The 12,272-nt window shown below is 59.7% G+C and overlaps 1 protein-coding gene across 1 annotated transcript in view; it reads left to right on the forward strand.

The window, feature by feature from the left end:
* The window catches only part of EPHA8 (EPH receptor A8), a 40,171-nt gene that overhangs the window by 18,743 nt on the left and 9,156 nt on the right, over positions 1–12,272 (forward strand). Inside the window, exons 4-6 of the mRNA XM_034643534.1 lie at positions 6,853–7,188; positions 11,636–11,760; positions 11,835–11,997. Of these exons, the coding sequence (XP_034499425.1) occupies positions 6,853–7,188; positions 11,636–11,760; positions 11,835–11,997 (624 nt within the window). The remainder of the gene's footprint in view (positions 1–6,852; positions 7,189–11,635; positions 11,761–11,834; positions 11,998–12,272) is intronic.

The raw sequence follows: 12,272 nt of genomic DNA on the forward strand, positions 1-12,272 counted from the left end.
AAAAAAAAAAAAGCAGCAGCAGCTCCCTAGTCCCGAGCACCGGCACCTTCCCAGGGCCGGGAGAAGCCGAGGCCATCCCCATTGCCTGGCACTGCTGGTGCATTAATAAAAAATAACAAAGAAATGCCAAAGTGGGGTTAGGAAATTATAGCATATTTTGAGTTTTACACTTAAATCACAATACAACATAATTATGCCAGTTGCAAGATAATTACAGGTTTTATAAAAAATATTAATTCCTGATGCACTGCAGGCAGAGAGGTCTGGGGATGGAATGCCAGTGGCAAGTCGCACGAGGAGAGACTTTTCTCACCCCTGTGAGTGGCTTTCTGGGATTGTCTGTGTAACCTCCTTGGGAGAAGTAGCCCGGGTCTGACACGGAGCCCTTCCACAGGTGGGAGGCCCCGGCTGGTGGCCCTGCCAGGGGCCCCTGTCCCCAGCCCTCCTTGGGTGGGTAGCCTGAGAGTGGGGAGGTCGGGGGCCAAACAGGAACCGGGAACAGACTGGGGGTGCCTTTCTGGGTGATGTGGGTTGTCTTCTTCCTCTCAAAGCTGTATCTCCCCTCTGCCACCAACCAACCTGAGTGGGACACCCTGAGGACCGTGGGTCCCGCCTGGCCTTCTCCATCGGACAGTTGTCTCTGAGCAAAAAGTTGAGGAGGAAGGGCTGGGCCCTGGGGTCCCGGCTTGCCCAGCCTGATCCCACTGCCTTCCTTCTAGTAGGAGGAGGGGATCCAGAGCCTGAGGCCTGCGACAGGGCCCAGCCCAGGGCAACGGCCAGCCTCCCAGCCTGCAGGCCCCCTGCCCCCTGCTTTCCCCCTCACAGCTTTCCACATACGTGGCCAGGGAACACTTGATCTCACCGAGAAGACAGTGGAGTCCAGGAGAAAGGACCAAGCCAGTCACGGGGCTCTGCGAGGCCTTACTGAGACCCACAGAAGAACGTCAGAGCCATGGGGAGCCGGTCCAATTTACCAGTGGGGAAGCGGGGGCCCGGAGAGCTGAAGTGACCGGCCAAAGGGCTCACTGCTAGGAGGGGTCGATTGGATCCCAGATCTCCAACCAGAGCGCCCCCCGCACAGCACAGCGCCAGGCCCAGGCACCTGTCCCCACGGCTGGCTGCAGCCCCCCCCCCACCGCCAGGCAGGGGAAAGACCTCTCAGAACGTCACCCCACGGAGGAGCAGCCCCCAGTCCGAAAGTCCTGGTTGCCGTCCTTCCCGTCACCTGGACGCAGAATACAAACCACGCTTGGAGGCCCTAATCATTTTTCTATAAATATCAGAGAGTCTCGCTTTGGAGGGGGAGCGTGAGCCACGAGCTCTTTCGCCTTCCTGACTGTGTTTAAAATCTGATTTAGAATTAATTTCCTTTGGTCACCCACCGGCGGACACCTTATTTGTCAAATCTCAGGCTCTTGGCGGGGGAGAGGGGAGAGGTGGCAGGGCTGCAGGCAGCTGCTGGCCGGGCGGGCTGCCTGGGCAAGGTGCCCTCGGCAGGGGCAGCGGCCCTGCCTGGCGCTCAGCCCACACGCCGGGCACACGGGCTCCGGAAGCGCCCTGGGTCGGCGGGCAGGGCCAGGCCTCAGCCCAGAGCTGCTCCATCTGTCTCAGCCATTAATTCCCGGCTCTGCCTCCAGGTCTCCGGGCTCCCCGAGGCCTGGTGATTAGTATTCTTATTAAAGATTATTTTATTTTCATTGCGCGGATTAATCTGGCTTTGACACGTTCTAGCCATATGGGTATAAGCGGAGTGTGTGAGAAGCACCCACCGGCGAGCGGCAGAATGGCCGGGCCATCTCTAAGTCCTGGACGCCTGTTGAGAGGCTGGTGGGGGAAGGGCCTGGGTCCCAGAGGCTCCCCCACCTCGGTTTGCCTTCTGGCTCAGCGGGGAGCCTCGGGCAAGGTCCTCAGCCTGTGTCCTCCCTGCCAAACAGATGTGTTATTGCCAGCCACATAGCATGGTGATAAGTGCCAGGCATGGTCCTGGCGTGAATTCACATGTCCTCACTCAGGTCCCCCTCACAAACAGCCCTAGCAGGTAGGACCTATTATTATCCCCATTTTACAGATGAAGAAACTGAGGCCCAGCAACCTGCCCAGCTTCCCTTAGCCCAGGTGAAGGGGTTAGACCAGAAGAGGAACCCAGGCAGCCTGCTCCCGAGTCTCTGCTCTTAACTGACAAGTTAAGTGGCCGGTCAGGACTCAAGTACTGTGGGCCACCTCGCCGGGCTTCCTTCATGCCATGAACCACACCGATGTGTCGGCACGCATTTTCTGTGCCTGTCACGGCTCAGACAGCTCCTCGACAGCCGAACCCACTCTTGCTTATCTCGGCTCCACAGTAGCGGCTCAGTAAATCTGGGGGAAGGAACAAATAAATGCAGGGCAGAATGAGCCAACGGCCCCTGAAATGCTGATCGGCACGGATCTGATCACGACGGTGGGGATTACGGTCATCCAGCTCAATAAGGGGTTGCACAAATATTTGCTGATGACGCGCAAAGCCGTCTTCCTCTGCCCGATTCCTGGGCCCAGAGGAAGGCTCTTCGGCTTGCCCCAGGGCTGTGTCTCCTGGAGGACTTCTGGGAGGAGGAGGTGAGATCACAGTGCATCACCTAGGAGCCCCACAGCCCCAAGCTCCCAGGCCCGAGACCTCTTGGGGTCTCTGCAGGGGGGAGGGAGGAAGTCTCAAAGCAGAGGCACGTTTTCCTCAGCTCTCCAGCCTGTAGGCCCCGTCTGGCTCCGCGGCCTCCGCATCTGTGAAGCAAATGCGAGGGCAGCATCATTCCTCCTGGTTTCAGGTTTTCTCTCAGGCTGGGAGAATTTTACAAATTAATTTGACTTTAGCTATTATAATAACGAGATACAATTTTTTTTTAAAAAAAATTACATGACGTCTTTTCAAGGGAAGGTTCTCTCAAGCACCGAGTTTTCCAGAACCGGACTTAGTGGTTAGACATCCCAGTGAACCTGCCATGGTCCCTGTTGCAAAGGAGGCCAGGTCCATGGTGCGGCCGGGAGCTGCCTGGTCGGCGGCCTCGGGTCCTCCGGAGCTCCCGGGCTCGCGCTTGGCCCAGAGCAGATAATGGCAGGATTCGCTCGCTTCGAAAACTCCTACGGGCGCTAACAACTTCTGCTCTGAGCCAGACACGAGGAAGGTTGAGATGAACAAGGCCGCCCTGCCCTAGTCACAAGACGCTGTCCACAGACAGCTTCTGGTTTGGGAGGTGAGTCAGACGTACAGATAAAACAGGACGGCCGTAGTGTGAGAGGCGGTGGTTCTGAGCGGGGCCGCACAAGTGGGGCAGGGAGTGGTGGCTTCTGTGTACCTGCGTGTGTGTGTGTGTGTTTAGGTGTGGAGAAAGGCTTCATTCGAAGGGACAGTTAAAAATGAATCTTAAAATTGAGTTCGACAGGTTGACCAAGGGAACAGAAGCCATCTCAGGAAGAAGGCACAGCACATGCAAAGGCCCTGAGGCAGGAAACAAGCTGCCGGATGTGGGGACTGGCCAGTCCTTTAGTTCAGCCAGTGGAGAAGCGGTGACACTGGAGGAGGCTGCGGGAGGGCTACGAATGCCAGGCGTGGCCATTCAGGCCATGGGGAGCCCATGAGGGTTTGAACGGGCAGTGATGGAGCCAGGCGTCATTTTAGGGAATTCCTCAACCTTGAATGTCTCCTCTCCCTGCAAGGCTGACTTGTTCTTATTCTATAGACAAGACTCAAATATCATTTTCTTCTCTGGGAAGGTAGCTCCTCCCACCATTTACCCTTTGCCACATCACCCGCTTTTTTCCTTCCTGGAAATGATCTCAGCCTCCATTACCGTGTGCCTCCCCCTCCAAGGGGCTGGCTCTGTGAGGGCAGAGACCCCGTCGATCTCGTTCACGGCCATGTCTCTGGCGCCCGGATCCGTGCCTGGCGCAGAGTAGGCGCTCGTAAATACTGCTTGCATAAATGGCAGTCAGGCGGGCAGCTGGGGCCAGGTGGGGAGGGCTGGAGGCAGGGGCATCCAGGTGAGAGATGATACAGGTGTGGAGAGGCTGAGGAGAGGGTCACCTACAGGATAGGTTCATCCCAGTCACGGTGACAGTGCCTCTGGGAGGGGCGGGAGCCTGCGATTCCCGGGGGGTCATTGCCTGGGGAGCTTGGAAAACAGAGTCCCAGGCCCCATGCTGGCTCTTCCACCCAGGCGGCTGTGGGGTACCTGGAATCTGTATTTTTATTGGGGTCTTATTACCTGGTCACATTGCCACCCACTCCATTCCCTTCCAGCTTTCGTTCCTCCCCAAGTCGCAACCCTTGGCATAGCCTCTTGACCCCCACATTCAAGGCAGTGTCTCACTCAGGGTGGGCGTCCTGTGATGGACAGATTCGGGCTGGAGACAGGCCTGGGCAAGAAGTGCCACTGGAGGAACTGTGACTCTGGTTTGAAGAGGCTCTTTCTTGGGCCAACTTCAGGGCTGGGACTCAGGTATTGGGGTCCCGGCCTCAGCTCTGCCCCCGACTCGCTGTGCAACCCACTGTAAGTCACAGACCCTCTCTGTGCTTCAGTCCCTCCCTCTGCCTATGAAGGTAGGACCAGGTGAGGCTGAAGGTCTGCACCGGTGTCCCTTGGGAGATCCCACTGGAAGCCCTGGGTTAGATCGAGAGCTGTCCTGGGCTGGCCAGGGTGGCCCGGCTGGCTCCTCTGAAGCCACCTTGTCCTCCGCAGCCTGTGAGCTGGGCTTCTACAAGTCGGCCGCTGGGGACCAGCTCTGCGCCCGCTGCCCTCCCCACAGTCACTCTGCGGCCCCTGCTGCCCAGGCCTGTCGCTGTGACCTCAGCTACTACCGCGCGGCCCTGGACCCACCCTCTGCAGCCTGCACCCGTGAGTACTAGCCTGAGCCCCAGAATCCTGGACCGGGGGGCCAGGACCCCATGCTCCCGGGACGCCAGGGAGCCAGTGCTCTGGGGCTGAGGCAGGGACACGTGGCTCTCTTGGACCAGGGGCCAGTCTGGGGTTGGGGAGGCGACTCTAACTCTGACTGCTCAGTGGGGGTCCCTACCTTGATCTCTCTGGGGTCCTCACTTCCTGTCATATGTCACCTGCCACCTCTTCAGGGAAATCTTTCCTTCCTTTCCTCTGTCTTCTCTGCTTCGAAGGGCAGATAAGAGGTGGCTTTGGTCATCTTCTCACCCAGCAGTGACAGTGATGTCCTGGGAGCTGGGGTGGGCAAGCCAGGGGGTTCCCGTGAAGCAAAGGAATGTCAGAGGAGCCGCCCCCGCCGGATCCCTGTCATCCCTGATGAACCGTTCAGAGCTGCCTTAGTGTGTGTGCGACGTGTGCGTGAGTGTGTATTGGGAATACACGTGGCTGCCAGCTCAGAGGATGGCATGTGTGTCTGATTCTGTGTGCGCCCTGGATGCCTGCAGTGATGGTGACACTGTGTGTGTCTGTGTCGGCAGCTGTGCCCGTGGAAGACGCCCGTATAGTGTTCGTATGCTCAAGTGTGAGCGTCAGGGCCTTGTGCCCGTGTGTGTAAAGGATTGTTAGGGCTCTGTGTGCACATCTGGGTCCCTGGACGGGACTCCCGAGCCCCTGCAGAGCTTGAACGAGTGTGCCTTGTGGGTTCAGCGTGTGCACGCCTAGCCCTGCCAGGGAGGCGCGTGTGCCTGGAGAGAGTGTGGTTGTGTGTGCTCACGCCCTGTGTACCTGGGGGAACTGCAAGGGACTCTGGCCCATGCCTGCAGGGCTGCGTGACTGTCTCGGCATTCTGCCGACAGGGCCCCTTCATGGCCTCCTCCCCTGGCCTGAAGGGGCCTCTCACGCTCCCATCCCAGCTGGGAGGGCGGCAGCCAGCTCAGCCCACCCCGTTTGCCAACCCTGGTCTCTTGTGGGGTGAGGGGCACGTCACACAGTTCTGACTGGTTCTGTCCCCTAATCTCTCCCAGCCTCAGTCCCCAATCTCCCTCTCTCCCCTCCTCCATCACACCAAGCCCCCAGGGTCCTTGTATGTGGCAGGTGGGAGAGTGCGTACACACACACACACACACACACACACACACACACAGAGTCTCCTTCCCTCCCTCCCTCCTTCTGCCCAGACCCGTGCATTTTCCCCACATGGGACCTGCCAGGGCAGAAAGGATGGCTGAGTGACATGGTGACTACTGTGGGCCTTTGCAGGCAAGGCGAGCCCAGCTTTAGGTCGTGGACACTTGTACTAGCGAGCCAGACCCCAGTTTTCCTCCAGATCCACAATTCAGTGGCCTCAGGTTCTAGAAATCTTAAGACTGCAAAAGACTAGGCCACGAGCCTGCCCCAGCCCTTCCCCCAGCCCCCGCTCTCCAGTCTCTGCACTGCCCAGACTGGGGCTCCCGTGGGGGTGGGGGTAGGCGCCCATTGCCGCAAGACCCCGCTGCACTGCCCGCCACCACCCCTGCCCCCCGCAGCAGCACTCAGTGATCTGCGCCGTAACGCCAGCACTGGGGTTAAGGAGTGGGATGCGGAACACAAATGGCAGGGGCATCTCACACCCAGGGCGGCTGCCGTGGGCACCCCCAGGGCTGTCAGTCTTTCATCCTGCTCTGGATGGAAACTTCGGGAAACACAAACCCGGGATCCCTGTGGTCCAGCAGTGGGCTGGGGAGGGGCAGAGCTTTCTGGACACAGACCTGACACTGGGTCCAGTCTGACACTGTGTCTGCAGTTAGGGGGGTCTCAGAGGCTGGAGGAGGCCGTGACCTTATCCTTGGGGACTGCCAAATACCAGTGGGGGAGTCCCAGCCCTCCCCTGGTCTAATGGGGGGTTGGGGCTGGACCAGCCCAGATAAATGCCCTCTGCTGCCACCAGTTGCTCTCTGCTCCCCAGGGCCACCCTCAGCACCGGTGAATCTGATCTCCAGCGTGAACGGGACATCCGTGACCCTGGAATGGGCCCCTCCCCTGGATCCAGGCGGCCGCAACGACATTACCTACAACGCGGTGTGCCGCCGCTGCCCTTGGGCGTTGGGCCACTGCGAGACCTGCGGGAGTGGCCCCCGCTTCGTGCCCCAGCAGACAAGCCTGGTGCGGGCCAGTCTGATGGTGGCCAACCTGCTGGCCCACATGAACTACTCCTTCTGGATTGAGGCTGTCAACGGTGTGTCCGACCTGAGCCCCGAGCCCCGCCGGGCCGCTGTCGTCAACATCACCACAAACCAGGCAGGTAGGCGGAGAGGCTCCGTCCCCCAGCTTCCCAGGCCCCTGGTCCTCGTGGGATCTGAGTGCTGTCACGGGCTCGCTGTAGCCTTCCGGGCAAGGGCCTGTCTCTCCTCGCCCTGCCTTCTTCCCCAGCACTCGGAGCTCCAGGCCCTCCAGGCCCTTAGAAAAGGACAATATGTCCTGTAGATGGGAAGAAGCCAACAAGGTCGGCACGGCATTCATAGGTTCCCGAACTTTCTCTCTGCCTGTGTTTTTTCCCTGATGCAATGGGAATAATGGTACCTGCCTCAGGTACTATTATGAGGCTTAGGTGAGAGAAATGAAAATGCTTAGCCCAGCACCCGGCCTAAGGTACATACTCAATAAATGTCATTAAAACATAAAATCACTCTGATTATCATTTTCCAGAACACCTGCCACTGTGCCCCTGGGATGGTTTAGTTGCACTGGTTTGGACAGCAGCCATTGATCTCTGGGTTCCTAGCCAGTTCTTGGGCTGAGTTCCGCCCCGGAGCCCCTCCCTTCCCAAATTCTGGTGGGTCCTGCCTGTCACGTGACGGCCCGACCCAGGAGCCCACCACGGCAGCTTCGCCATCCACAGCCACCCCAGCACACGCCTAGGCCTGCTGTGGCCCCCACCCAGTCTCTGGCCCAACAGAAACCGTTGTCAGCATGTCACCGAGGAGGAGACCGAGGCTCTGTGTCACCACGTAGGAAGTGGCAGAGTTGGGATCCGAACCCAGGTCTGTCTCACCCCCAAGTGAGACGGGACTCCCAACTGTGAGCCCAGGGCACCCCCTCTCTGATGCTAGGGCTTCATCCACTTGAGAGACTCTCATCCGACCAGCATTTGTGGGCCTCCCACAGAGTGCCCTGCTCTGTCCTCGGGGCTGGTGACACGGTGGGGAATAGGCCTGTGTGTCTGCGCTTGTGGCCCTGCCCTTGCCTGCTGGTCTCCGGGGAGATGGGGTGGGGGGCAGCTGGCTGGCCAGGGGCAGGGTGGAACCCCAGAACCCACCAGCATCTCGGACGCCATCAATACACTCCATCATTAAGNGTACAATCCATCATTAAGAGAAAAACCCTCTCTTGAAGGCACACTCCCTTCCAGCCACCAGACGGGTTCTCTTCCCAGGGAACCTTCCTGAAAGAGCTGTCTGTGCAGCCATGTCTGCGTCCTCTCTCTGTGAGCCTCTTCAGGCAGCTCCGGTCAGGCCTCTTTCCCCAGCTGTCCCCTGCAGTTCAGTGTCCCCACCTGGCCACACGCAGTGGAAACTTCTCTCCCTGTCCTTTTCTCCCTCGTGGAACACTTCTCTTGCCCCCATACCCTGCACACCCCCCACCCCATTTTCTGTCCACTGTCTGCCCTGCCCATCTCCATCTCTGCCAGCCCCTCTTCCCGAAACAACCTCGGGAGGCTGGGGGACCCCACACTTGTCTTGAACCCTCCTCTCTTCCATGTTCACCCAGGGCCACCTTTTCTGAGGGATGTTATCAGGGCCCATGGCTAGGAACCCCGCCGTCATGCTGACATTTGTCACCAGCACAGACCTCTCCCGTGAGGCCCGTGTGCCCGNTCTCCCTCGTGGAACACTTCTCTTGCCCCCATACCCTGCACACCCCCCACCCCATTTTCTGTCCACTGTCTGCCCTGCCCATCTCCATCTCTGCCAGCCCCTCTTCCCGAAACAACCTCGGGAGGCTGGGGGACCCCACACTTGTCTTGAACCCTCCTCTCTTCCATGTTCACCCAGGGCCACCTTTTCTGAGGGATGTTATCAGGGCCCATGGCTAGGAACCCCGCCGTCATGCTGACATTTGTCACCAGCACAGACCTCTCCCGTGAGGCCCGTGTGCCCGCTCCCACTCCCTCTCAGATGTGTTTTAGCCACACGCACCCCCAGACCTGCACCTCCCACAGTCTCTCCCCTCACGACATGGGACCACTGTTCGCAGGGCCGCTCAAGGCCCAGAGCCTGTTGTCATCCAGACTCTCCCTCCCTGTCTCGGTACCACGTCCACCCACCTGCCAGGCCCACCGGGCCTCCCTCCAGGTGACTGCCTCGGCCTCAGAACTCCTTCCGGTCCGTCTCTCTGAGCTCAGGCTGCCGTAACAAAATACCATAGGTTGGGGACTTAAACCCCAGAAATGTACTGATCACAGTTCCTGAGGCTGGCGGTCCAAGATCAAGGTGCTGGCCAATTCGGTTTCTAGTGAGAACCCTCTGCCTGGCTTGTGGAGAGCTGCCTTCTCGCTGTGTCCTCCCAAGGCAGAGAAGGAGAGAAGTCTCTGGTGTCTCTTCTAACAAAGGCACTAATCCCGTCCTGAGGGTCTCGCCTGCAAGACCCCCTCTCCACCTAATCTTCTCCCAAGGCCCTGACTACAGAACTATCAAGTGGGGGGTTAGGGCTTCAATATGGGAATTTGGGGAGGGGGACACAGTTCAGTCCACAGCACATCCCCATCCCCGTCCTGTGTTGTCTGGACAAGCCCGGGAGCCCGCTCCCCCTCCCCCCGGGATGCCTTCTCAAACCACGTCCTGAATGAGCTTTAAAAGCGTAAGTGAGGTCTGGTCCTATGCGAGCCCTTTACCAGCTTCAGTATGAGCTCAGACACCCCCCCAGGGCCAGGCCAGGGGGCACCCATGCCACCCATCCCCCCCTCCAGCCTCACCCACCTGCTCTCGCCTGGCTCCCTCCCTTGCAACCACACCAGCCTCCCGTCCATGGGCCCATCTCGCGAGCACACCAAGCCCTTCCCTGCCGTGGCCTTCTCCTTCGGAGCGATAGGTTCCTCTCTGTGATGTCTGGTGGCTGGTTCTTTCAGTCCTCGGTTCCACTGTCATCCCTGCCTTGGGGAGGCCCACGATGACCCCAGCTAAAATGGCCCTGTCCCCTCCGGTCCACCCCGGCCCTGTGCATACAAGGTCCGCTCATCACACGCCAGTCCTTCTTCCTGTCCCTCATGGTGCTTAACCTGCCCGTGATTACACATCCGTTCGCCTTCTTATTTGCTTTCTCTTTCTCTATAGATCATAAGCTCTTTGAGGGCTGCCTTGGCCACTATGGATCCTCAGGTCTTAGCCAACCACAAGGCATGTGGAAGGTCTTCAGGAAATCTGGGGTCTGNGAGGGGGGGCCTGGGGCAGAAAACAGCCCTGAGCCAATGGGTGAGGTCTGGCCTCAGGGACAGCTGGCCCCCTCCTCTCTCCTCCTCTCCCTCCCTCTTCTCTACAGCCATCTCCTCTTTGGAGCCTTTCTGGTGCCCCCACCCTGTTTCCCTCCCACCTCTGTGGTCTGGTACCCCTTTGTGTCTGCTCCCCTCACACAGCACCTCTTGCCTTGGACGTTCTCTGTTTTTTGGGGCACGCACGTATTGCTGGCACTGGTGTGTGTTCCTCTCGAACAATGGTCTTAGCTGACCCTCACCTCCTCCCGGCAGGCGGTGCTGCGGGCTTCCCTTTCTGGTTGGGGAAAGTGCCACCCCAGACAGTGTTGGTCCCGGCGAGCCGGAGAAGGCCGGCTTGTAAACCCAGGCCCGACTCTCAGGCTGATGGGGGGCCCTGCCCCACACCCTCCAACTTCACTCTGGACTGACTTCTTAATTTTCTATGTTGAAGGCATCCAGCAATATTTGTTGGGCACCTACCATGTGCAGCCCCTGCCTCCAGGGAGCTTCAGGAGCAGGGGGGGAAGAGAGGACACCCAGATAGCGGGACAGGGGAGGTGTGGGGCAGAGAGTCACACTGGCTGCGGCCGGCTGTAGCTGGCACTTTCCAGCTGACTCACCTCGGGGGTGGGTGCACTGAATGCGGGAGGGAGGAAGGGAGGGAATGGGTGACCCAGTCACTGAGTGAGGGGTGAACCGGGTGACCCTAGTGTGACACAGGAATCCTGGAGCTCAGACGCACCCAGCTCATGGCCTTCCCCTGAGTTTCAGAGCTGCTGCCATCCTGCCCTCCAAACCCAGGCAGCGAGGACGCTGCTTCCTTCTCTTCTTCCCCTCTCCTTCCTCCTCCTCAGGCACTCCTGAGAGCCTGTCCCACCCCAGGCCCCGGGAGATAGAGACATCAGTGGTGGGGCCCCAGGGTGGTGAGAGTGTCTCCTTGATGGGGCTGGTGGGGGTCCAGCACCCTTGCAGGGTATGGGCCTGGCCAGAGAGGAGGAGGAGGCAGTGAAAGCTGGGGGAGTCGGGCCTCGTCTGGGTCAAGCCAGCCGCAGTATCCTAGACCAGAGGCAGGCTGTGCCGACTAGGTGGGGGTGGGGGTGGACCAGAGCGGCAGCCGGTGATTTACTAGGAGGATAGGAGGGTGCTGGGTCTCCTTAGATGGGGGGCGGGGGCAGGGCAGTTGACAAGGTGAGCACGGCCCAAGCCAGCATCCCTGGGACAGAGGCCAGTCTCCGTTATCCCCCATCCTCCCATCTGACTAAGGCTGGCCTCCATCCCCCAGCCCCGTCCCAGGTGGTGGTGATCCGTCAGGAGCGGGCTGGGCAGACCAGCGTCTCCCTGCTGTGGCAGGAGCCGGAACAGCCCAACGGCATCATCCTGGAGTATGAGATCAAGTACTACGAGAAGGTACCAGCGGGCAAGGGAGGAGGGGGGAGGGGCCAGGTGGGAGGACCGGGGCTGACCACCCCTGTCCCGGGCAGGACAAGGAGATGCAGAGCTACTCCACCCTCAAGGCTGTCACCACCAGGGCCACGGTCTCGGGCCTCAAGCCTGGCACCCGCTACATGTTCCAGGTCCGAGCCCGCACGTCCGCCGGCTGCGGCCGCTTCAGCCAGGCCATGGAGGTGGAGACTGGGAAACCCCGTGAGTACGGGGAGCAGGGAGGGCAAGGGAGCTGGGCCAGCCGGTGCCTGGTGGCCGGAGGAAGGGAACGGGCCGAGCTTGCTGCCTGTGCCAGAGTGGCGTTTTTACAGGTGAAACACTGAGGCTCAGAGAAGGGAAGTGACTTGTCCAGGGTGACGGAGCCAGTGACAGCCCACCAGACCCTGGCTGTCACTGAGTAACCAGTGCGTCTGGCCGGCATCACGGGCCCTTTGCCATCAAGATCACTGTGCTTGTCCCAGAGACCCTCAGTGAGG

The sequence above is a fragment of the Ailuropoda melanoleuca genome, chromosome 2 (assembly GCF_002007445.2).
Source record: "Ailuropoda melanoleuca isolate Jingjing chromosome 2, ASM200744v2, whole genome shotgun sequence".
Taxonomy (NCBI): domain Eukaryota; kingdom Metazoa; phylum Chordata; class Mammalia; order Carnivora; family Ursidae; genus Ailuropoda; species Ailuropoda melanoleuca.